A 23,334-nucleotide genomic window follows, 5' to 3' on the forward strand; every position below is an offset into this window, starting at 1 on the left:
ATTCCAAAGTAATCAGAAATTAGGCCAATTAAGTCCCTTTAAAGCAGTATATCTTAACAGCTGATATTCTCAAAAGCAGTATAAGACAGCCATTCCAAGAGAAATTAACTCAAACCTCAAAACATTCTGAAATTCTAACGGCTTCCATAATGAACAAAGCAACTGATGTAAGATCAAGCAAGCAGTCTTACAAATTTTAAAACACCTATTCACCACACAAAATAGTACCAATAATGAAACTCTATGGCAAATTAAAAAAAAAAAAACCCAAAAAACAAAAAACCAACAAAACGTAACTCAACCAAAACAGAACAAACCACCACCCCAGCCTGTCTTCAGAACATTTGCACACACAGTGCTTAAATAAGGATTACCAAGTCACATAATGGAAACTCAAAGTACAAATTCAGATAGAGGAAGATTTAATCTTCAAAGTTAGAATAAACAGAAATAAGGATCACTTATACTTCCAGTACTTACTAAGTTATCCAGAAGCTTTAAAAAATTAAAAAAGAGTGAGTGTAAAATCTGAATAAAAAAATTTATGGCATGTTTTCTCTTTCACTACAGCCCTTCCCCTTCTGCATGTAGAATGGTTTCCCACACAGATTAGTCCAGTGACTCTTGCAACACCTGCAAGCTTTACACAACGTATCTAGATTTCAGTACCTGAACTGACAGCCCACCCCAACTCCTTCTAGTACCAATAGGGCAGTGCAGTGAAACTTCCCTATACTTATACCTGCAGAAGATCCTCATCATGATATATGGATCCCCTCAAAACTTGTAAACCTGAGCTTAGAGTAATGTTGTTCAGAGCTTACAAAGAGTAACTGCTCTTAAACAACGTTTACATTAAGCACCAGAAAGAAAATGCTAACTTCTTAGAAAGGCTTTCCAGTTTTGAATTTTTGAAGTCTTTTTTCTTTTAAGTTTTGCTGATCTTTGCTTGACTGAGATAAAAAGGGAGTAGCTCTTTTACATCTTTGTGAAGATCTTAAGAAATTGTTCTTTCTGAAATTTAGGGACATCTCTACCTACAAGTAATTATCTCTGTCATTATTAATGTCTCCTTTTAAAATTTTCTTAAAAACAAAAACCAAACTCAGACAAAAGGGTGTGTATGTTGCCATCTAGTGTTACCACTTGTACATCTTACTTTATCCAGGGACGTAACTTATCACTGATTTAAAAAAAAAAAAAAAACAAACCATTTTTGCAGCAGCAACAAATGCATTTATAAAATCATGGTCCTATAAGTTAAGTACAAGTCACTGAATTCTTCTGTGACCCCTTCTAGTGGAATCAATTTAAGTTACTTAAATCTACTGGAGGAAGGGAATTATTTCCATACATTTTGCTGACTGATTCACCGGGTTTTGTATGCATTGAATGGTCAAAGTGGTAAAGTTTAAGGACAAAAGAAGATACATGACAGAAAGACAGAACACATAAGAGACCTGTTGGCATAGGCAATCACCAGCAGTAGTAATAACCAGCAATAACAGTAAATCCAAGTGGAATCCAGGAAATCTCATTCATCAGTCTACTCTAGATTAAGTACAGAGACAAATCCATAACTTTTAACTCTTGCCACAAAACTCACCATTAATCATAGAATAAGTTTTGAACACAATAAAGGTAGAAGTTTTGCAGAGGACATCCTGTAACCCAAAGAAGAATGATAGTTTCTCAATTTAGCACAAGAGTGATCATGAATTAACACTTCCAAGTACTGAGATTAACATACCATCTCCCATTCTCCAAATAAACTTTATGAAATGGTAGCCATGACTTCCTCAAGCTTTCCTACAGATTAAGTTCACAGAGTTTGGTGGTGCTGCATGCCTTGGTAGGAATTAGGGCAAATTTCTACATAAAGGCATAGTATTTGATAAACAGTTCATAAATGATGCTTTGAGTTAAGAATGAAGTCATGCTTGTTTGCAAATTTTGCCCCTACTTCTGCAGAAAGAACTACTGACAACAGATGAATTCATGAACCTGGTCATAAAAATTGCTTTCAAAGAGTTCTAGAGTCACTCAACATTTCATTTTCCAGTCAAAAGATTTTAGAGAATTGAGTATGCCAGGCCAAGCTCTATTAATGTATATTAGAGTGGAAATTACATTAAAGAGCATATCAAATCTCCACAGCAAAAGTTGAACATATTGTATGAATTGGTTTCCATTATCTCAGAAAGTTTTTAGTATGTCTCAGTAAACCCATCAGGTATAGCAAAGTCCATGCTTTGCAATGAATTATGGGAAAATGCCTTTCAAGCACTAGGAGAACATCAGTCATTCATCATATTTAAAGTTTTTACTGTTGTCAACATCACTTCTGGAATGCCTAAGCATCCCAAGGATCTAACACTGCACAAGCCACTGTAAAACAAAACAAAACAAAAATCACAACACAAAAACACTCTCTTTACTCTGCACTGGTGTGGCCTCATCTCAAGTCCTGTATGCAGTTTTGGGCACCAGAATATGAGATCAGAAAGTATCCAAAAGGGAGCAATGGAGATGGTGAAGACCCTTGAGGGGAAGCCATATGAGAAGCAGTTGAGGGCACTTGGTCTGTTCAGACTGGAGAAGTGGAGACTGAAGGGGAGACCTCATTGTAGTCTACAAATTCCTCATGAGGGGAAGAGGAGGGACAGGAACTAATCCCTCCTCTGTGGTGACCAGTGACAAGACCTGAGGGAATGACCTGAAGTTGTGTCAGGCGAAGTTTAAGTTGGATATTGGAAAAAGGTTTGTAACCTGGAGGGTGTTTAAGTATTGGAACAGACTTCCCAGGGAAGTGGTCACAGCACTAAGCCTGACAGAGTTCAAGAAATGTTTGGATAATGTTCTCAAGGCACATGGTGTGACTCTTGGAGTTCTCCTGGGAAGGACCAGGAATTGGACTTTGAGGATCCTTGTGTGTCCATGTCCCTTCCAACTCAGAATGTTCTATGAGCTAAAATAATAGATTATTCTGCTTTGTTTAGTAATCTGTATATTAACTATAATGCAAATACCCACAATCATTTAATCTTTACTGTATAAGGAAAAGCAGTAACCACGTTTTAAAGCCATTCAATCACTTGTCTCCCTAAACTGAAGGAAATACTCCTTTCAGTCTCTGTATTGACTTTAGACATCAATTTCCACACCAGACCAACCTCAGTTTTGTTGTTACTACAGTACTGCAATTTCTATGACTGAAACCACCACAGTTCAGAAACTCTGGATTTTGCCAGTGTCATGGCATGAATTCTTTATGCTAGCCAGGATGCTAATCAGCCACCTCCACCACATGCTTACCATTTTTTTAATACTGAAATTCCCCCTCCAGCAACCAGTAATACGAGCTTAATGTACCCTGTGCAACAGTACAGTTCACTCATGGCAAAAGAATGATACACACTTTACAGACAGTTAATCAAGCTTCTGATATCAAGCATGTGTTCCTCAAAAGGATTCGTCATGGCATTTCAAAATAACCATGTGTCTCCTAGTGAATTCTACCAGCATTTGTCTTCTGTTTGGTGACACGGCAAATCCTTTACAAAATGGTGAATTATGTCCTGGGTGACAGTTGCTGCAGTTGACACACCGAGCCCACAGTTCTCTTACCTAACAGGAGCTGAGCGTGTAAACATATTACAGTACTGCAGAAAGCTTTTGTATGAATGCAGGTATATGCATAACCAAAGATGATATATTAAGAGATATTCCACTGCTTTCTCACTTTCTTGGATATTAAAAAAGCATTTTCTTCTCTGTAACCAAGGATATTCTTCTTTGTGGCTTTCAAAAATAATACTGTGATAACAAGAACAGTTGCTACCACTTAATGAAGAATATTCATTTTTTTTTATCACTGACAGACTAGGGTGTTCTGTTGAGTCATAATAACCTTTCTTAGTTGTTGGAAGAAATTTGAACTTAGAAGTTTTTGTGCACAACCCAGGCCATTGAGAGGGAAATGGGGCCCCTGTATCCTTGAGCCTGCTTCAAGAAGAGCAGTAAACAATAGAAAGAATGCAGCAGCCGTTGGGAGAAGCAGGTAAACACATTGATACAGAAGGGCATAGTTTTGAGAAAAGTACCAACCCTAGCCATTGACCAATGATATTCCTGTACTATTCATGGACTCAGAGAATATGCGATGTGTGTGTGTGTGATGTAAACAATAAATCAGAACACTGACCAATACTCCTATGGAGGTTACGTCTTTGATTCTTGCGCCGGAACCTGGGGAGCTCAAAAACCGACATTTTTTACTTTACTTAGTAGCTTGACCACTTTTTTGGTGTTGATAATTCTAAATGTTCACAAGTCCATACCATTTTGCTTTCTATGTTTTTACCTCACAGAGACAAAATTTGCCATGGTTAGAATCTGCATATTACAAATAATTGTGGTTAAGCTTCAAAAAATGGCTATTTACTTAAAAGTAAACCCTAAAAATTGAAATGTTCTAATGTTAATAGAAGGTTGTATTTAAAACAAGAGTTTAAAATATAATGAAAAAATTACGTACTTGGATTTTCATTCTTACCTGATACTTTTTTCTGGTTTGCTATTTTTCCTCAAAATTAAAAAAAAAAAATCCATAGGCAAAAAAATTGCTTTAGAATAATTTCTATCTATAACAGTAGCAAAACTCTGCTTAGTAACTTACATTGCCTGTCTCCTCAGTTACAAGTTTAGAAACATGAAATCCTATCTACCCACTTAACACACACACAAACTACCAGTAAACTCTGCTCATGACTTCTAAGTTTCTTCAACAAGAAATGTAAGCAAATATCACTGGAAAAATTAAACGCTGTGCCCAGCCAAAACATCACTGAAAACAAAGTCTAATTATCTACCTCTGAAATACTTATGGCTCAGTGTACTATTACAATGTTAACTGTTCAACCTCCTCCTATTTATTCAGTTAAAAAATGGGAGGTAAAATGATTGTGTTATCAGTATAAGTAGGAAAGATGTTATTCTGCGGTAACCTCGGTCTGATTCCAGGAGCTACCAAGCAAATGTGCTCAGTGAAATACCCAGGATTTGCAGGTACAACAGCAGTTGCTCAGCATTATCCAGTCCCAGGGCCCATGTCATGATCTTTTGGGCCATGAAAGCACAGGAGCTCTAATTAAACTCAACAGCAGCTCATTATGAGCAAAACAGGGCATTCTAGAAAATTAAGTCTACTGGTGGAAATGAATAAGAGTAAGCTGAAGTTAAAATAGTTGATGATAACATGTATAACTCTGGTTTAAAGTAAAAGATGGCTTTGTAGAAAGAGTTTTTCATTAAAATTTCAGTTTTGTACTACGTTTCCAAATGCAATTAAGTTAATTAAGACACAAGCATTAAAAGGAATCAAAAATGCTCTGTATCAAACTTAAACATTGAAAAATACCTCTGTGCAGTTTGCCTGTACTTCATGTTTCTTGAGGTTTTAATTTTAGCTGAAAATTCTTTCTAAAACAGGCTATTTACAGCAAGTTACTTATTAAAGCACATAACTAACATTAAAAACCTTTTTTGCAGAATTTATGTAGAGCAAGTCACATTTTTATAACATACATAAAATAAGTCAGTGATCTTAAAGAGGTGACAATTATATGAAAGCTAAAAGCTTAAGCACATGATTTTTAAAAGAGTTAAGAAAACTGCAGGTATATCCATCAAAAGATAATCTATTCCCTACATACACTGATTTTCCAACAATTTCAAATGAGAATTGATCACTCCTACATGACACCTCTGTGTTTCTCCATCTGGTAAGGCCAAGTGCATTCTTTCTTTTGACTGAATACATACCAATACATTTGCCAGGTAAAAATTCCTGAACCGAATGCAAACGTGTATTTTCTTGCAAGTAAGTGTATACTAGATATTAGAATTCAGTTATCAACTCAATTTCCGCAAAAGTTTGTAGGAACAGGACAGCAGACAAATCTAAGTATAAGGAAAATAACACAGTTTAAAACTTCTCATGGAAAACACTTTGCAGCCTTAGCTCATGTGCTATTATATAGTGCAATTCATAGCTGAAATGTTCCAGTGTGACAATATTTATCACGATGAAACTGGAAAAAGTGACTTGTCAGCTGACTTTAAGCAGATATGTATCTCTTGCTGTGGTGATCAGGTCATTTCGAATTCTTCCTTTTGAACGTGCGTCACAGAGCATGAAGAAGTCTCATGAGGAACTTTCTGGCCAAGGGGATTTACTGGACCTATTATTCTGCTCCCGATATTTATCCTCTGATTCCGCAGGAATAGCTGTTCCAGAGTTTCTGATCTAATATGCAAAGCATTTACAATAGTCAGCAGGAAACTCAATACGCTTTTGCCTGCGCACTCTGGAGCTGGTGTAACTTTTCCATTAACTTAAACAAATGCTGCTGTATTTTTAGACCATGTAATTACCCTGCATCAGCAGCCTGGCCCTTGTGAAAGTACACTGGAGAAAGATTCAAGCCCTACGTTTCTCTGCTTATAAAACTCTGAAACCTAAGCCCTCGGATGTGGTGATTAATGAAATACCTCTTGATTATTTGATCTGATCCCACTTGCTGAGGTAAATTGTTTTAGTTTTCCATTGGCATAGATAGGATTTTTTGGTATAATGACTGGAGGGCAAAGACTTCACACTTGAAAAGACATACCATTCTGTGTTAATGGACGACCACTGAGAATTGGAACCTTCTTCATTCCTCCCTCAAAGATAAAAGACTGAGGAGGTATTTTTGTTATGTTCAAAAGAAGTTCCTTGCTTGAAATGCTGTATGAACATCCTGGTAATAGCATTAGCACTATGATTCTGCTGTCCAAAACCCTCAACAGCTCTGTGATTACAAGCATTTGTCAAGAGGCAACAGGCATTTGGCAATGACAAAATCTGTCATTTTTCTTAAGTTGGAGTGTGCCAGTCAACAGCTGCATTAGGCTGTCAGCATAATGTACTGCAAAACATCGGCAGACTCACAATGACACCATTAACACTTTAATTCAATGTTTTGATAACAAGAAGCTCCATGAGGCATACAGTTGGCCTCTTCTATCACAGAAGTCAGAGGATGCTTCAGGTTTGTCTGTGCCAAGAATCAACATGGTCACTGTAAAACACAGCCAGGCCACACTTCATTTGATACGATATTTCATTTTCTTTCCATTTCTTTGCCATCTCCTGTGAAGAGTTCTAGGAGTATCTTCTTCATTTCTGATCCAAATTTCTCAGTGGAATGGAACTATTATGGGAATGGGAATCTCAGGTAGATAGAAACACTTTCACAGCTGCTTGCATTTTGTATTCAAGAGTTGTAGCTGCTTAATAAATATCAGAGAAATGGTCATCTAGATCCTCAAGAAGAAGTGAATACTTCCAACTAGATGATGGAAACACTAGGGGTTAACATCCCAAAAGTGTCTCTGAGTGGGTCAGAGGTCAAGGTGTTTTTCAGGGGAAACATGAGTTTTGAATGGTGTAAGCTACAGGCCGTGTCATTAGCACTGTATGGCAGGACTTCTGAAGAGGCTCTAAAGCTTGCAATGAGAATGCACTGTACAGAAATCTCTCTCTTGACAGCAGGCAAAGGGAACAGAAAACAAAACATCATCCACGGACCTTAACTTTTAGAGATCAATTCTATTCTTTTCTATTCCCTTCATTAATCCATTATTCATAAGCATGAATCTTCTACACCTTAAGCATCTTATTATCATGTACTGCCCACCAATTATATAGTAGGATATGTATTTCCAAAACCAGGTGGCAAAAACCCCCAAAATTGTATGTTAAGCAATTTAATGGCTTTTCACAAGAAAACAGAATCTTATCTTCACTACAATGCTCAGGGATTTTGGATTTAGAATCTTTTTAGATTTTGGCCCTGTATTTCATGGAGAACCCACAGCTCCCAATGATACAGAGGAAAAGTAAACAATCTCATAACCTCTGAAAACATCAATAGCATTTAGCCTGGATTTTCACAGGGAGCAAATTGCTATTCATAAATTTTAATTACCTACCTACAAGTTTAAAAAGGGTTGACAGTCTGAATTCCTCTGAATGATGATACTTCAAAAGCTCAACTGAAGAGGCTGAAATGTGGATGAAATATCCCGGTTTTGCAAAGGACTCAAAGGAACTGTACCCTGAAAGCCATGTATTCTTGTGAATGACAAATGTAGATCTGTTGTGAAATTCTTCAGTTTTTTTCCATTTAGAAATACCAAGAGTATTATTGGATACCAATTGAAGAAAATAGTTTGGTCTCTCAGCTGTTTCAAATGAAATCAAGTTGGAATCTGAAAAACAAAGCAAAACACACAGAACTCATTTACTTGCTGATATACACATAATAAACTAAATTCATTCTGATGTACCACTACTGATATTAGTGGTGTGAGGAATGAAAACAGACTTCGGCCTTTCCAGTGAAAACTGCCTGAAAGCTGCAAGAAAATACACTATATATGGATTTCAGAGGGCTAGATTGTGATGGATATTTAGTTTTCCAAATACTATACAGATTTCAAGTGGAGTAAAAGCAAATTAAGACCTTTGCCCTCACCAGGATAAAGGAATATAGCCCTGCAGTCAAGCAGAACTTAATTTACAGTCTTTGTTAAGCCATTTATTTAATAAAAACTTAAACTTCATCGGACTAGCTTTACAAGTAACATTTTCCATCAGGAATTTATAGCTTAAAAGCTCAGCCTTTCATTAAAAACAAATTACAGAAATGCATTTTGCATTCAACTCCCTAGACCTTCCTCCAAGAATGTTACAGCAAAGTCTGTTTTCTGGCAAATGTCCCTTCATGATACCTTACTCTACAAGCAGCACTACTGATTTCAAGTAGCCTCTGTACAATCAATTGCAGAGTGGCAGATCTTGAGCCAGTTACAGGCATCTGTTGCTCACAGAATTACTTCATTCTGTTTTTCTGTAAACTCTGCTAGTCTCCTGAAAACAGCCATTAATCTATTGTAAATCAACTAACTCTCCAGGACTGGGTAGCATTTCTTGAAAAAAAAACCAACAAACCAAACCAAACAAAAACCAATGCATAGAAAACTAGTGACCTCTGTTAAAAGAATATATTACCACATTGTGGCATAACACTTGCGGAAGACCACCTTATTTTCTGAGGATTAAAACTTCAGTTAATCTGAAAAACCTAGCAATACTAGTGAATGTCCTTTTACTAGTTGTCTGTAGCAAGAAGCTGTTTAATAACAAATCACAGTCAGTGTGATTTTTAACATCTGCTATATAGCAAATCAATGCATCAATGCCCAAAACTCTTCATTGTCCATGAATGGCCTAAAACTGATAAAAGACATGGCTTTTGTTGAGGCCCCAAAGAATCAAAAGTTTCCTATAAATGGTGTACCAGATTAATCATACAAACTGCTCCATGAACAAATGATGAAATTCCATTCATTCAAATTGAACTATAATGCACAAATTCTATGTGCCAGGTTAAATTCTAAGCTGGAGGGTTTTATACAGGAATAGAACAGTAGGACTAACCTTCCCTTTCCAAACATAAATTGAATGCAACATACAAGTGCCTCAAAACTATGACTAATAAATGAAATCTGGCCCTAGATATTCTGTTACATGAGTTCTTGTATCAGTTCTACAGACTGCAGTATTAGTAATGAAATGCTTGTCATTTTTTCAACTGACCCATATCCCTCCTTTGATTACACAAAGACAGCCACCTTCAGCTGATCAGGGGACTCTGGGCAGTAAAACTCTACTGAGACTCAACTGCTCTGTGGGTATTAAAGTTGTGTATGCAGACAGCTATAGCATTCAATTAATGTCACAAATCCTGAATATACTCCTGTAAATTTTCTCCACGTGTCTGAAGGTGTGCAAGACATCTTTTATCTGCTGAATAAGCAACACATTCCCCTAGGGGAAGCTCAAATTGGGGCCTGAAGGAAACAAATTTACAGTGCCCTCCCTTACACAGCTCAAGTTAGGGTCAATGGGCACCTCTGTACAAGCAGGCAGACAACAAGCAATGGTGGAAGAGGAAGTGAAGAAGGAGCACTTGTCTTGCAACATTCCTCTCCCATTCTTTCCCAGGTCCTGGTTTTGACAGAAGAAAGGTAAAGAGAGCAACACATATCTAGTGCACTGGGCTACAATACCAGTTGGGTGCTTCTGAAGGTTGCGGCTTTTCAACTAAAAGTATCTGTTTACAAAGCTATGATCATCTAACTGAAACCAACCAAATGAAAACTTTGGCAGACATTAAAGTGCACATTCAGCTAACAGATAAAGAAACGATATTTTCTGACCCAGGTCTACTCTTAAACACAGGCTCATATTCAAGGGCAGAATTTGCTCTGTCTTATTTAAGATGCCAGGTTACTGTGACTTTACCATGTGCTTTGGGTTTATAAAGTCCTGAAGTCAGCATAAAGCTCACTACATGTCCAGGAAGAGTATCTTCTTCTCTCACTGGGAAAACACCACCATCCATCAATTTCGCTGCCATTACAAATTTCCCATCCAAATAGCTGACCAGTTTGTATGGGCCCTTTCCCAGAGCTGTTGAGAGAAAAACCACAATTATCTTTCGTGTCAAGTGTCACAAATGCTTGAGTTCTAAACATTAGGACAGAGCATACAATGAAAAACACATTTCACCACTCTGAAAATAGCTCTAGGTACCATGGACTGAACTATAATGACAACCAAAATAAAGCCAAACTCTATTAGAAAATACCTGCTCTGAGAACTGACAAGAATATCTACTTTCAATTTTCAAGACTCATGATTAGCTTTTCCTTTTTCTCCTTCTCATGTGATTTGGTTTCACAGTCACTTCAATAAAGGTAGTCGATCTCTCCGTTATTTGATTTAAAAATAAAAACTGTGTCTGTAGACCACCCTACAAATTGCTTATTTGTATGGTCAAACTAATGACACACTTCTTACTAGTCTTTAAACCTATTTTGTTAGTGTCTAAAGTGTGACACATTTTGCAGGGAATAAAAATGTGATATTATCACATATCCAACAGTGGAGATGCAAATATAACCACTGAGAAGCCAGACAGGAAGAAATCAGCATCACAAGGAAAGGAATGGTCATATTTACCTAGAAGCATGCAAAGTTATCATTTCACAAATCTTAAAATGTCACACCTCCACATTGAGTTCCAATTTCATTGCAGAAAATTATTTTCAAGTTAATTTTTAAAAGTTTGAAAGTGTTTTTCAAAGTTTCCTGTTAAAATCAGGTATTTTAGACCACCCCTGAGCAATTCACCTCTCTCATTTTATCCACAAGCAGGGACATGGCAAGCATTCATCTAAGGTAGAAGTGTCCTAGACCTTCTCAACTGACAGTTGCAGCTAATACCATTGACCTTTAAAATCTGTTCAAACCAGTTAAAAGTTTGGACTGTAATTTGCAGCCTGCCCTCATATGCTGGTTCTCATTAACCTTAAAATTTATAAAGAATTTTGAAATCATAAGGAGGATGCATAGCAACATGATTTTTTTATTCTAATGGCATAAAAAGGTAACCAGTCAGGACACAAGTGCATGTCCAACTAAACATGCAGCACAGGGAGTTGAAAAACTTCAGCACAGGGAGTTGAAAAACATTTTTAAAATTACTACTTAAAACATCCAGTATTCTGAAAATGTTATTATATCTTTAAGTCTCATATTTCAGGCCCATCCAAAATGTGAGAGACCACAGCCACTAGCTGAGAATTTTCCCTTTCCAAAGCCAATAGGCTTCTGCTTCCGGAAGGACTGAAACCACGTCACTCCAGATTCGTGACAAAGCTACAAAGAGAAAATCTTAACCTTCTTCCCTCCAAATCTAAGTAATCCTAGGTCACACTATAAGTGAGGTAGAGGAAAAAATCTTCAGCATGGAGATAATTTTTTTCCCACACTGGCAACTCTGAAGCATCACATATTGAATACTGATGAGTTGCATTAGCAAACAGCAGCAAGATGGTCACATGCACAAACTCTCCACTACTTCAACTAATTGGAGTCAGTGCAAACTCAGGGGCAAGTAAAACTAGTAACACACCTTAGAAATATATGTTATCATCTAGCTTGACTATTACCACAGAGGCTGGAGGCATGGCACTTCCAGTCTGTTACAACTGCACTGATTATCTTGCATCAAGACTGTATTGCATTTATAAAACAAAACGAAAAAAATCCAAACCAAAAAGGAGATGTAAAACTTCAGTCACCTCTTACAGTCAACTGACCCTTATTTCAATTAATTTAAAGGCTTAAATAGTGATCTAGATGAAAGGCATTAGCAATTTGACTGAACTCAAAATCTTCTCAGCAGTCAGTGTATGAGAAAACAGATTTCTTGGCCATATTGTTTGGGCCTGGGAAATTGCACAGGTCTCTTCTAGTTTAAACTTGGTCCCTCTCCGAGATGTTTCCGGGGGAAAGCTGCTCAAATATTGAGTCTAACAGAAGACCAAAATACCACAAACCATGTGGATAGACAGGCTTCTACATGAGCTTGATAAAGAGTTATAGAATAAATAGCAGGAGCCCTGACCATTCCTCACATCAGGCTGGCTTGTATGCCACTCTGACACATCAGAGTGTCTTGTATGCAGACACTCACAATATGACTTCAAAATAGTCCGAGTACGGATTCCAGTGCTAACACGGCAGCACAGCACCTGGTGGAGATGCAAGGTTTACTCCAGCACCTTGTACAAGTTTTGCACTCCTTGCTGAGAGCCACTCTAATGCAGCAGCAACGTTTGCTGCTCAGGAACTTAAGGCTAGGCCAGATATACCTAAATGGAGTGTCATTCCCCATTTGTAGACAAAACGTTGTCATATCTTTGCAGCTATCTCCCTCTGGAGGCTGCACAGGAGACCATGAGTGATGTAACATACCCACTAGGTATCAGCTTTGAACTGCATTAAACCTTAAGCAAGTAGTGCCCCTAGTGCTATTTAGATGAATAGTCTATTAATTACTTGATATAGTTGTTTAATCATGACCCATCACTGCAAAGAAAATTAGTTAAACACATGTTTTTGGGAAAGGAATATAAAAAAGTATTATGAAATTAAAAGCCTTTAAAAAACCAAAATAAAACAATAGAACAGAATCTTGGCTATATAAATAATATGCTGTTCACAAATGTTTTCAGTAATGCAATTACTTTTGGTCAAAGTTCTAAGACTTATATAAGGAAGTCAAAGATTCTAGTGACCTTCTAATACCCAACTTCTTTAGGACTTACCTTTGTTGAAATATTCACAATCATATGCTAAAAGAATTAAAAAGAAAAGAAATGTTAACAGGCATTCTGCAGCTAAAATGGTTTTCTATAACCCTTTAAGATGTAAGTCAAATACTTAGCCAAATTACATCATAGAGAAACATTTATTAAAAAAGTAGTGCCAAATATTAACTTTACCACTTTAGATAAAATACTAATTTAAACTACACTGATTTAAAGAAAGCATGGCTTCCTAGCAGGAAATACTGAGCTTACATACCTACAGCTGTCTTTTTGTGACCTCTAGTGGCTAAGACTGAACTTCGTTGTTTTCCCATGCTCACACTAAAACACGTGTGGCACCTTTTATATCAGAAGTTAAGGGTAACTCATTCACACTGTGGCCAGTTTGCTGAGAGCTTCTGAGCAAGCTGCGCACTCACTCTGTGCAACTACCAAGTTAGAAAAATGCTTGTGTCCTTCCGTTCTTTATTTCTTGTCCTTTTTTTGTTGTATCTGTCTCCTATTAGGCATTTGCACTACGTGCTATAGAAAAAGGCCTTAGTTTTTTTTACAACTTCTACACATTTTTGGATAGGGATATTAAGGTTATGCTTAAAAACCTACTTGTTTTTCTTCAGAAGACATTTATATTTCACACTTGATCTGGGGGCTCTAGAAAGGCAGCTATGTTTCCTAGATCTTATTAAGAAGTGAAACTCTCCTGAAAACGGAAGTCACATGAGCTGTTAACTTTGTACCTTTGGTTTGAGGGTACTGCATGAGGTACCCTAATATAGACTTCCCATCACTTCTCCTTTCACAAGGACAAGAATTAAAAATAGAAAAGTACCACTCACAAATACAGAAAGAGGCACATAATCCAGCTAGACCAAAACTAAATCAGAGGTACCAACTCATCTTCCTACCAGTACGGCTTACTGATTCAATTCATGTCCCAGGTACCCCGATGCGATTGATTTTTCAGGTCTGTCTCCCATGAATGCAGGCAGGGGTAGCCACAAGCAATGCTGGTTAAGTAAACTTACGACATATTCTAGGAGACCTCCAGTCTACAACAACTCCATGCTGGCAGCACTGATGGGCATATGCTGACACACTTGTACAGAAACACTCACAGTCACCTCCTTGGTTACAACCACATGTATCTGTCAAGCAGTTGGAGTAAAACCAGGTGACATCAATCTGGAAACGAAAACATCACTTATCAAAAATATGCATATAGACACTGCCAACCAACACCTTGATACAAAGCTATGACTCTCTCAGAAGTTAATGTATCAAACTTTGAAGTAATAAACATTTTACTTTAAATGCTTCCTGTAAGACAATAAAAAGGTTTATTAGAACATATAAAATCTTGTCCAGCACTTAGTAACACAATTAAATCAATAACCCATTAAGAACAGGCATGCTGAGATGTTGATGTGAGCTTGTGTTTTGTATGGTTTTGAAATATTTAAGCCCTAATAAACTACAGAGAAATCTATGAAATAACAGACTCTAAACTGATCAATCAATAAATCTCAGAAGTGTTAAGAAAGTTAGATATACATAAAATGTAAGAAATAATAAAGTAGATGGAAAACTCTTCATCTGAGAGTGGTTCATGCTCTTCATATTATCAGACAATTTCACAGAAGAATTTTTTATTTTTCCCTTACAATACTTTCCAGCCTTTAAGCCATGCACACAGACTCGAATACCTGAACATCTTGGAATATGTAATTTCCACATAAGACCTAGCTCTGGAAAACAGCTTCTCCCCATGCTCAAACTGCCCCTGAGCTGACTGACTGCCACAACACATTATGTGGCTCATTTACATCTTTCTGTGGTTGCCTGAGTGAGAATATATATGCATCTTTTTTCTAGGAATGAGTTTTTCACATACTGCCTATCTAAATGTCAAATTATTTAAATTTGCATGAAAAAATGTGTGTGCTATATAATGCAATTGAGGAAGATAAAGTAAGTGCTTATACTTACACATATAATGCACATGATTTAACAAAATGTAACCAAAAATTGGGTGTATTTGTGTCTGCATTAATTAGAAAAGGAGACTACTAGGACTACCCATACTGTAAAGGCTAAATTGGTGCCAAAGTCACTTCTTGTCTAGGTGAGGTAAGTGCAGAGAGTCTTATTAAACATTCGCATTTTAGAATCATAATAGGTAGGGGTTAGACTTTCTGTTCTCTTTTGCTAATCAAAATTATTATGTAATGGAAGACAAGATGAAGATTTAGAGTGTTTCAAGTTAATGAGTAACATTTCTCTGTACTAACATTTTCCCTTTCACTTGTTTCTATACATGACCACAACTCACCACTGGATGGCAAGCTTCAAATGCTTCACTTAACAGTATTCCACATTCCTTCTTGGCAAATGGCTCTCTAAGGGGATTCAAACTGCATGGATTTCGAACGTCAGAGCTGTCAACACACTTAACCAGAAAGCAAAATCAATGTGAGAAACCTTTCTCATAACCACTTTGTGTTTGAACTTGGAAACTATAGTTTTGTGGGGTTTTTTCTTTAAGAGATGTAAACCATTGAAGAGATGCATCACATATGAAACTAAAGCAGGACTAAGATACAAAATTAAAAGGTGATGCTAATCTGAAGAAAAGAAAAATCACACAAGAAATTATTAATCTGTCTGAAAGCAACCTAAAAACACACATGTACATACAGGTCTAACCAGAGCTCTCAGGCAGTCCCAACCTGCAGTCCTTACACCTGAACAGTCTCGCTTACATAAATAACAAGAATCACTTGGGCAACATACATTAGAAGTGTCAGAAATCAGAACTTTTTACTCTACCAGGAAAGGACGTTTCTATGAACACTACTAGACACATGACATCAAAATAAAAGTTCAGTTTTTACCTTACAGCATATGGAAATTTTTTTTTTCCATTGCTATCAGTGCACGCTTAAATATTTCTCAGCTATGAAAGATCAGCCAAACTGACAACATAGTCTAAAGTGAACCCCAAATTCTTCTGTTATGCAAAGAAAGTACTACTTTACTGTTCAAGCATCTTCAAAAATGTTCAGAATATTGTACAGCATTTTCCTCTACACTACTGCACTGTGTAGGCAAAAAAAAAGGTAATTATTTTCTTTTCCTTAACAGATTATGACATCTGTAAGAACTACTGATATTGTCATTTGCATTGCTCCTGACTGATACTTCCAGGACTGATTTCATTCTAGATAAATTATATAAGAGAAAAAAATCTTTTAGTAAACATTCTTTTTACTATGTACCTCTACAGCTGTCCAGCTATTTCCAAACTCTTGTGAGTTTGTTAATTCAAAATTATCTGGAGTCCTCAATTCATTTACTGTCTTCAAATCAAAATTTCCACATAATCCACTCAATTCACCCTGGGGGAAAAAAATATACATATAAAAACACCTTTTCACATGACAAAATGCCTCTGGCCATAACTATTTTCAAAACTTTTGCCTTCAGTTAATTATAAATTTGTCAGGTTCTGATCCTTTTTCAGCTAAATTTCAGTCAAAACAGTTCAGCTTTCTGTTATAATAAAGCTATGGAGATTATTTTTTTTTGACAATTATTCCCATTCAACTATGTGCCCCCAAGCCTTTGAGGAAGGAGCAGACCTTTTGTTCAGAGAAGTGAGCTGTTAGCCAGTTATGTGCTTTTCATATGTTACTGCAAAATAACACCTACTCCAATCACATGAGTACAGAAAGAGAATTTTGCCCCGAAGATATTTGTTTCTGTTGTTACAGAAGCTACCCAGTAAAAAGTAACTAAAAAAGACAAACGAGAATGAATATTTTAATAGAAAAGGTAGTTCAATGTTTCTGTCCTTGATTTCTGACACATTGTCTATTTTGTGAATAATGATGACATGTCATTTCACAAGATTTACAAAAATACTTCAAAGAAATGGCAGTAGGAGTGTTGACTTTCACCTACCTGCCACTGGTGACCCATCTGGACATGAACTGTTGTTCTCTGATCCCAAAGAATGGTGATATGTTCATCAGGAAAATGAACGACAGTGAAAAATCCAGCTTTCCACAACTGCATTTTTTGTAGGTCATCTATGTAACTAGATAAGTTCTGTTCAAAATAAAACAACAGAGCTTATAATGGAAGCAATGTCACTTGACAGGAAATGAAATACCTAAACACAAGGAACTACATAGTTCTCAGACCTGAGTCAAACACGAGCAGAAGGCTGCACAGGGACAAATGCAAAAGGCATCTGGATTGTGACTGTGAACTGTATGGTATTTTTATGATTTTTCTATTTTAAAAATTGATTTTCTATCAAATTTACAGCATGGGTAATAGCAATCAGAGTGAAGATTAAAATGTTAACGGTTCATTTAGAAGGTAAAAGAGTAGTCTTAAGGTTCCTGACTATGATTTTCCCTCAATTATACCTAATTCAGTCTCAGCCACATACTTTGTTTTTTATAATATGGGTAAGTAATGAAGATGCACAGAGCAACTTCTTGAAATAAGGAATTGTCTAAATAAGTCCATAGATTACAATTGTATTTACATAGACCATTCTTGTCTCCATCCAATAACAATCAGATTCCAATTTATTTGTAGCACAGACTAAGATATCTGGTTTAACTACACAATACCTCAAACAAATTAATCTCAGAATGGTCAGTCTATTTATACTATTTATACTAAAATTACTAGAAATAGTAAATGCTATTTACAAAAATGAAATTCAAAAATGAATTTCAAGCTACAGAGATTATACCAGGGGATGTAATTTGGGGGTTTTTTAACTGTATAGAAATATTCCTCTTACACATTCCAGACAAGACTAAACTCTTAGTTCTAGGGGAATTAAAAGCAAAACTCCCACTGACTTCAAAACATCTGGATTTTTCCTAAGATATTAAACATGAATTAAGTCTAAACAAAAGAGCTACAATTATCTCAACTAACACTTTTGTCAATACAGACAAGATTTTGTTTAATGTTTCCATTGAACAATACAGATGTGATCAGCATTCACAGTAAAGATATTTACACCTCTGCTAGAAAGTAGTACAGTATGTTTTGGTAATGAAAGGAAGAAAGACCCAGAGAAGTACATACACTACTTTTTCATCAGCAGTAAAAACTGAAACTTACTGGATTTCCTGTTTCATCATCAAATACTAAAAAAGATTTTCCAACATTAATGAAAATGTTTTTTCTGCAAATGATTCCAGTACTAAAGCAGTCAATATTCTCTATAATAACAGAAAGACTTGTTGAAGAAGTACCCTGAAAACAAAAAAAGTCCATTTTTAAATATCCTAATATAAATATGTATATTGTTACACAGTTCAATTAGCAGAAACCTCAGTGTGTATCCATTATGCTATGTATGACTCAAAGTCTAAACAAGAATGTTGTTTACGCTTTGAATCATTCAGAACATAATAAAAAATTTAAAAAGCAGTATGTAGGACTCAATAAAATGTATAGTTAGGAAACAAGTAGAATTGTACATTTTAAGAGATAGTTTTAAATCCAGTTTTAGAGACACTTCACAAAAAAGTCTCACCTTAACTAGGTAAACCTTACAAGTTCCAACGAAGTCAAAAGTCAGTCCATCAAATGTTCTGTAATGCCGGTCCCCATATGCAGTACACATTGAGGGGCAAGGATGGAAGGTGCACTGAAATGATCCATGCTGGCAAATGCTGAAAAAGGTATGACCAATAATGGTAATATCAGCTGCAAGCCCAGACAAATGCTTACAGGTATTGCACCAAGAAGCAAAAGAACAAAAGCCATGCAAGTGTGTGATGAGTGTGGACAGAAGCATTTTGAAATGTTGGCTAGACACAGCATATATAAATTGATTCTCTGGAATGAAATCATACATATTGAACTCATACTGTCCAAGCATCTTATTCTGTTAGAATTTATAGGCTCTGGAAAATACAGACACCCAAACAAAAGAAAAAATATACCACCTAAAGTAATACAATTTATTCTCTAGTGGCACATCAATAATATGCTACAAGGACAAAGTTTCTTTTTCAGCCCTTCACTGAACATCTTTTTCTCTACAAGTTGAATCTTAGAATCAAAAAGTAACGCCCTATTAGTACAGTCTTTATGCATTCTGTGCTTGAATGAGAATTCCACAGAAGTACAAAGGAAACATTTCAGTAGCATTATTTTTTTTGTTTAGATTCCTTATAAGAACCATGTTTTGGGTTGTTGGATTTGGCTTTTTTTCACTGATGTCTATGTATTATCATCCCCAAACCCCATCCAAACAGGTTAGGGGCTTCCAGAATAGTTCAAGTTCTGTCCATGGCCACCTTAAGCACCAAAGGGCTTTCATCACACATATACTAAGTGATTGTTCAGAACTTCCTGAATTCCCTTTGCTTTACAAGAGGCTTTGCAGCATCGGATGTTATCCCTTTTTCTGGATCATCCTCTTGCAACCTGAATAACATTTTCAGAAACCACATAAGTTTTACAAATAATGGATATCATTTCATTTCCTGCAACAAAAAGTAATCTATAAAATGTTATTTTCATGTTTCTAAAATGACCTGGACACTTAAAAAACTTCTCTTCATAAAGCAGACCTGGTGCCCAGGTATAGCTTTACTACAGATATGTTTATAAATATAGGTTAAAATAAATATAGCATGTGATATAATTACAGTATGCACCTAAGTTTACTTTTTAAAAAACTGATTTTTAATTTCCTCATTAAAACAATGCTTCATATTTTACAACTGAAGTACTAATCTGACTTGTGGAAATACTGGATATATCACTAACCTTTGGCATCTCTTATACTGAAGCACCAAGCAGTATGACGTAATTTCTCAGTATAACTTTCTGTCATTGTAACTTTTCCTTTTCTGTTCATATTGCTATCATGATGTCAGAACACCAGTGATTTCACAAGGGGAGAAAATATCTAGAAAATCTAGGTAGCTCAAACTAATATCATCTTCCTCCTGTTCCCTTATCACATAACTTGCACCAACACAATGTCATGGTCCAGATTTTCAAAGACTCTGTTTAACCCACCATTGATTTGGTCCCACTGCTTGTGTTTTGTGTAACTACATATATAAATACACTAAGCATATGGCTAAAATTAGTTAAAAGTACGATATATGAAAAGTGTGTGCTGTACCAAAGCCCAAGGCAACAGCAGTAGGACTAGCCCAGCTAACCCTAGTCAGCTCAAAGCTGTACCTAGAGGGCAGATACCTAATCAAGCTGATCAAGAGAGACAAATGGAAGAAATATTTGGACTGCAAGACTAAGTGCTGCTTCTCATGTTCTCTATGAGACAGTAGGTTTTAGTTTTACTCCTGGCCTATTAAATCCTCCTCCACATGTTGATCTGTTAAGGACTCACGTAGAAACATTTCTTAATACACAAAGAGTAGGGAGCTCCATTGTATACTTTCTTTTTTTCAGGAGTCTTAACACGCTTACATTTAGAAGGAAGGGATTGAGGTACACAATGCCCTCAAAGTCCTCTGCACCAGCCTGGTTTCCTACTAAATGAATTAACATTTAGTTAGCAGAATCTAGAGAGCCCTATGTGGAAAAGCAGAACTATCAGCATCTTCCAGACTTCAATTACCTTTTTCAAACTGCGTATTTCCAGGAAGTATTTGCTTAAGAACACAAGAGTTCCCATCCAGCAGTCCACAGACACTAACCAGCAGTTTCTCAATGATCTCAACATATGACAGCAAACCAGCACAGCTAACTGCACCACCCCATCTTACCTTGCACAGCATAGAATCAAAATGCTGTGATACCCTCAGTATTAGAAACTTTTGTGTTAGAACCTTGACAGCACATGCTAAAACTTTCAGGCACTTGCACTGAAAACAAAATTTGGGAAACATAGAACCACAGTTCAGTCAGATCCTGGAGCTTGGGTTGAAAGTTCCTGGCATTTCATTGATAGTTTTGCCAACTTAATTATTTTATTTGCCATTTTACTGTTCAATAGGTAAATCAGATTAATAGTTATGTTGTTAATACTACCTCATATATGAGTAAGGCGATATTTAGAATCAATGTACACTAACTCTGTGCACTAAAACCCACTCCTGTCAGTGCCTAAGTGGGTCTGTTTACACGGAAGCATTCTCCTGCTTTGCACATGTCCCTTAACATATCAGATACACTCCTGCATACACATACTCAAAGACTTCATGTGCTTTGAATGAAGCAGAGCTTGTTGCGGATTCCCATCTGTCAGCGGACAACTGATTGCCAAAAAGCCCTTATCACTTAATCTGCCTTTTCTTCTGGATATTGAAGACTAGAAAAATCACAACAGTCTTAAGGATTTGTACATGAATTAATGAGCCTGGCCTCTGAACAAAAAAAAAAAAAAAGAGAAGGCTAAATATCCAGTGTCTTTCTGCCTGCACTGCAGCTGCCTTTGGTGAAGTCTCATACAGATTAAATGGGACATAATAATTCTTTCTGATGCAAGCAATCCCACACCAGGTCCAAATGGAGAGGCTTTGGAAATAAGGGGGTGAACAACCCGGGTCGCTTTACCTGCCTGCCCAGTGGAGATGGCTTGTAAGTCGCTTCACCAGTCGACCAAAGGGCTACAAATCTCTTCTAGAGCAGATACTGAGGACCTGACGAGAGGCAGAGGTAGGCAGTCAGCACGAGGCTGGAGGGGGCAACGACATCCAGACAAGGCAGTGACTAGTGCTGACTGGACAAGCCTTCACTGTGCCAGGCTGCACTAAGCTGTGCAACAGCAGTTCACCAGGTGACCCCAGTTAAATATTCCTGGTGAACTACAAGAAGGGGACAAAATGAGGGAACTGCTCTGTAGAGAAGGTGGAGGCTACACCACTACCACAGTATCTCGGTGCTTGACAGCTGCTTTTTCTCAGGCTCTGGTAAGACAAATAGCATTGCTTAGTGCCAGCTTGCAACGTTCAGCTGTGGTCAGAGAAGAAAAAAGATGGGGACCATAAAAAAAAAGTTTATTTCAGGATGATGAAGATGTGCTCACACTCTTGTGTGAATGGCAATGTAACACATTCTACTGAGTGCTCAAGGAAGCTTCACAGGGTAAAGTAGCTATACGTCTATGCTGCATTTACAACACTGGATAGTAAAAGGAGTGGGTTCCTGCATGTATTTGAGTGATCCTATCAAACCTTTCCCATTGGAACACCTTTTAAAGCCAATTGATTCATCAGTTATCCTCATAAGCAAAATTTGCAATTGATTTATCTGCTACTGTGCTCAGTACATGATCTTGCTCAGTACTCTCCTTAAATTATCATTGTAGTGGGCAGATACTCATAGCCACAGGGTTACATTTTGGCCCTTAGACTGCTCAGTTTCAATGCTAAATGTGAAAATGAATAAGTAAAAAGCTTGAACAAGCATCACTCAGGTGTTATATAAGGACTTTTCCTCTGCTTTAGGAACACTAGCCATGGAGTATTAGTTTAGATAACCTTGATAATAAAAAGATGGCTTTTTTCTAAATCAAACTTTTTTTAAAAGAAAATCACAAATAGCTATTATTTTGTTATGTAAAAGCTCTTCGAAACAACAAACCCTAAACCAATGTCATTATAATAGATTTTTGAAGAAATGTAAATACAAAAATCAAAGTAGAAGATTTACCATAACCTCCTGTGAAATTCATTATTATTAAAACATATGAAGGAAAAAAATCAATTTACAAATAAACGAGCCAAATGAAATCATTATTTAAATAGATCTCTGCTTACCAGGTATGACAGGAAGAAATCACTTTGTCACCCGGAAAATATTCCTTTCCTTTCCATGAACATGGACATTCATCTGCATCCAAGCACATATCCCCATGTTTAACAAGACTACCAAAAAAGGAACAAAAAAATACACATTCAGCAGCAATATGCCTGGTATCTAGATACAAAAATATTTTCCTAAACTTTAAAATTACTAGCACCATTATTAGTGAAATTCAAATAATATTTAAAAACTTCTGAAACTGAAAAGGCACAATTTTATTAC

At 36.6% G+C, this 23,334-nt stretch overlaps 1 protein-coding gene across 1 annotated transcript in view; it reads right to left on the bottom strand.

Annotated features, from left to right (window-relative positions):
• The window catches only part of OTOG (otogelin), an 88,558-nt gene that overhangs the window by 33,078 nt on the left and 32,146 nt on the right, over positions 1 to 23,334 (bottom strand). The window contains exons 18-27 of the mRNA XM_071559502.1: positions 23,067 to 23,174; positions 18,857 to 18,995; positions 18,439 to 18,573; positions 17,251 to 17,397; positions 16,566 to 16,685; positions 15,620 to 15,736; positions 14,316 to 14,472; positions 13,288 to 13,314; positions 10,415 to 10,582; positions 8,038 to 8,316 (exon numbers count right to left, since the gene is read on the bottom strand). Of these exons, the coding sequence (XP_071415603.1) occupies positions 8,038 to 8,316; positions 10,415 to 10,582; positions 13,288 to 13,314; positions 14,316 to 14,472; positions 15,620 to 15,736; positions 16,566 to 16,685; positions 17,251 to 17,397; positions 18,439 to 18,573; positions 18,857 to 18,995; positions 23,067 to 23,174 (1,397 nt within the window). The remainder of the gene's footprint in view (positions 1 to 8,037; positions 8,317 to 10,414; positions 10,583 to 13,287; positions 13,315 to 14,315; positions 14,473 to 15,619; positions 15,737 to 16,565; positions 16,686 to 17,250; positions 17,398 to 18,438; positions 18,574 to 18,856; positions 18,996 to 23,066; positions 23,175 to 23,334) is intronic.

The sequence above is a fragment of the Pithys albifrons genome, chromosome 6 (genome assembly GCF_047495875.1).
Source record: "Pithys albifrons albifrons isolate INPA30051 chromosome 6, PitAlb_v1, whole genome shotgun sequence".
NCBI classification, from domain to species: domain Eukaryota; kingdom Metazoa; phylum Chordata; class Aves; order Passeriformes; family Thamnophilidae; genus Pithys; species Pithys albifrons.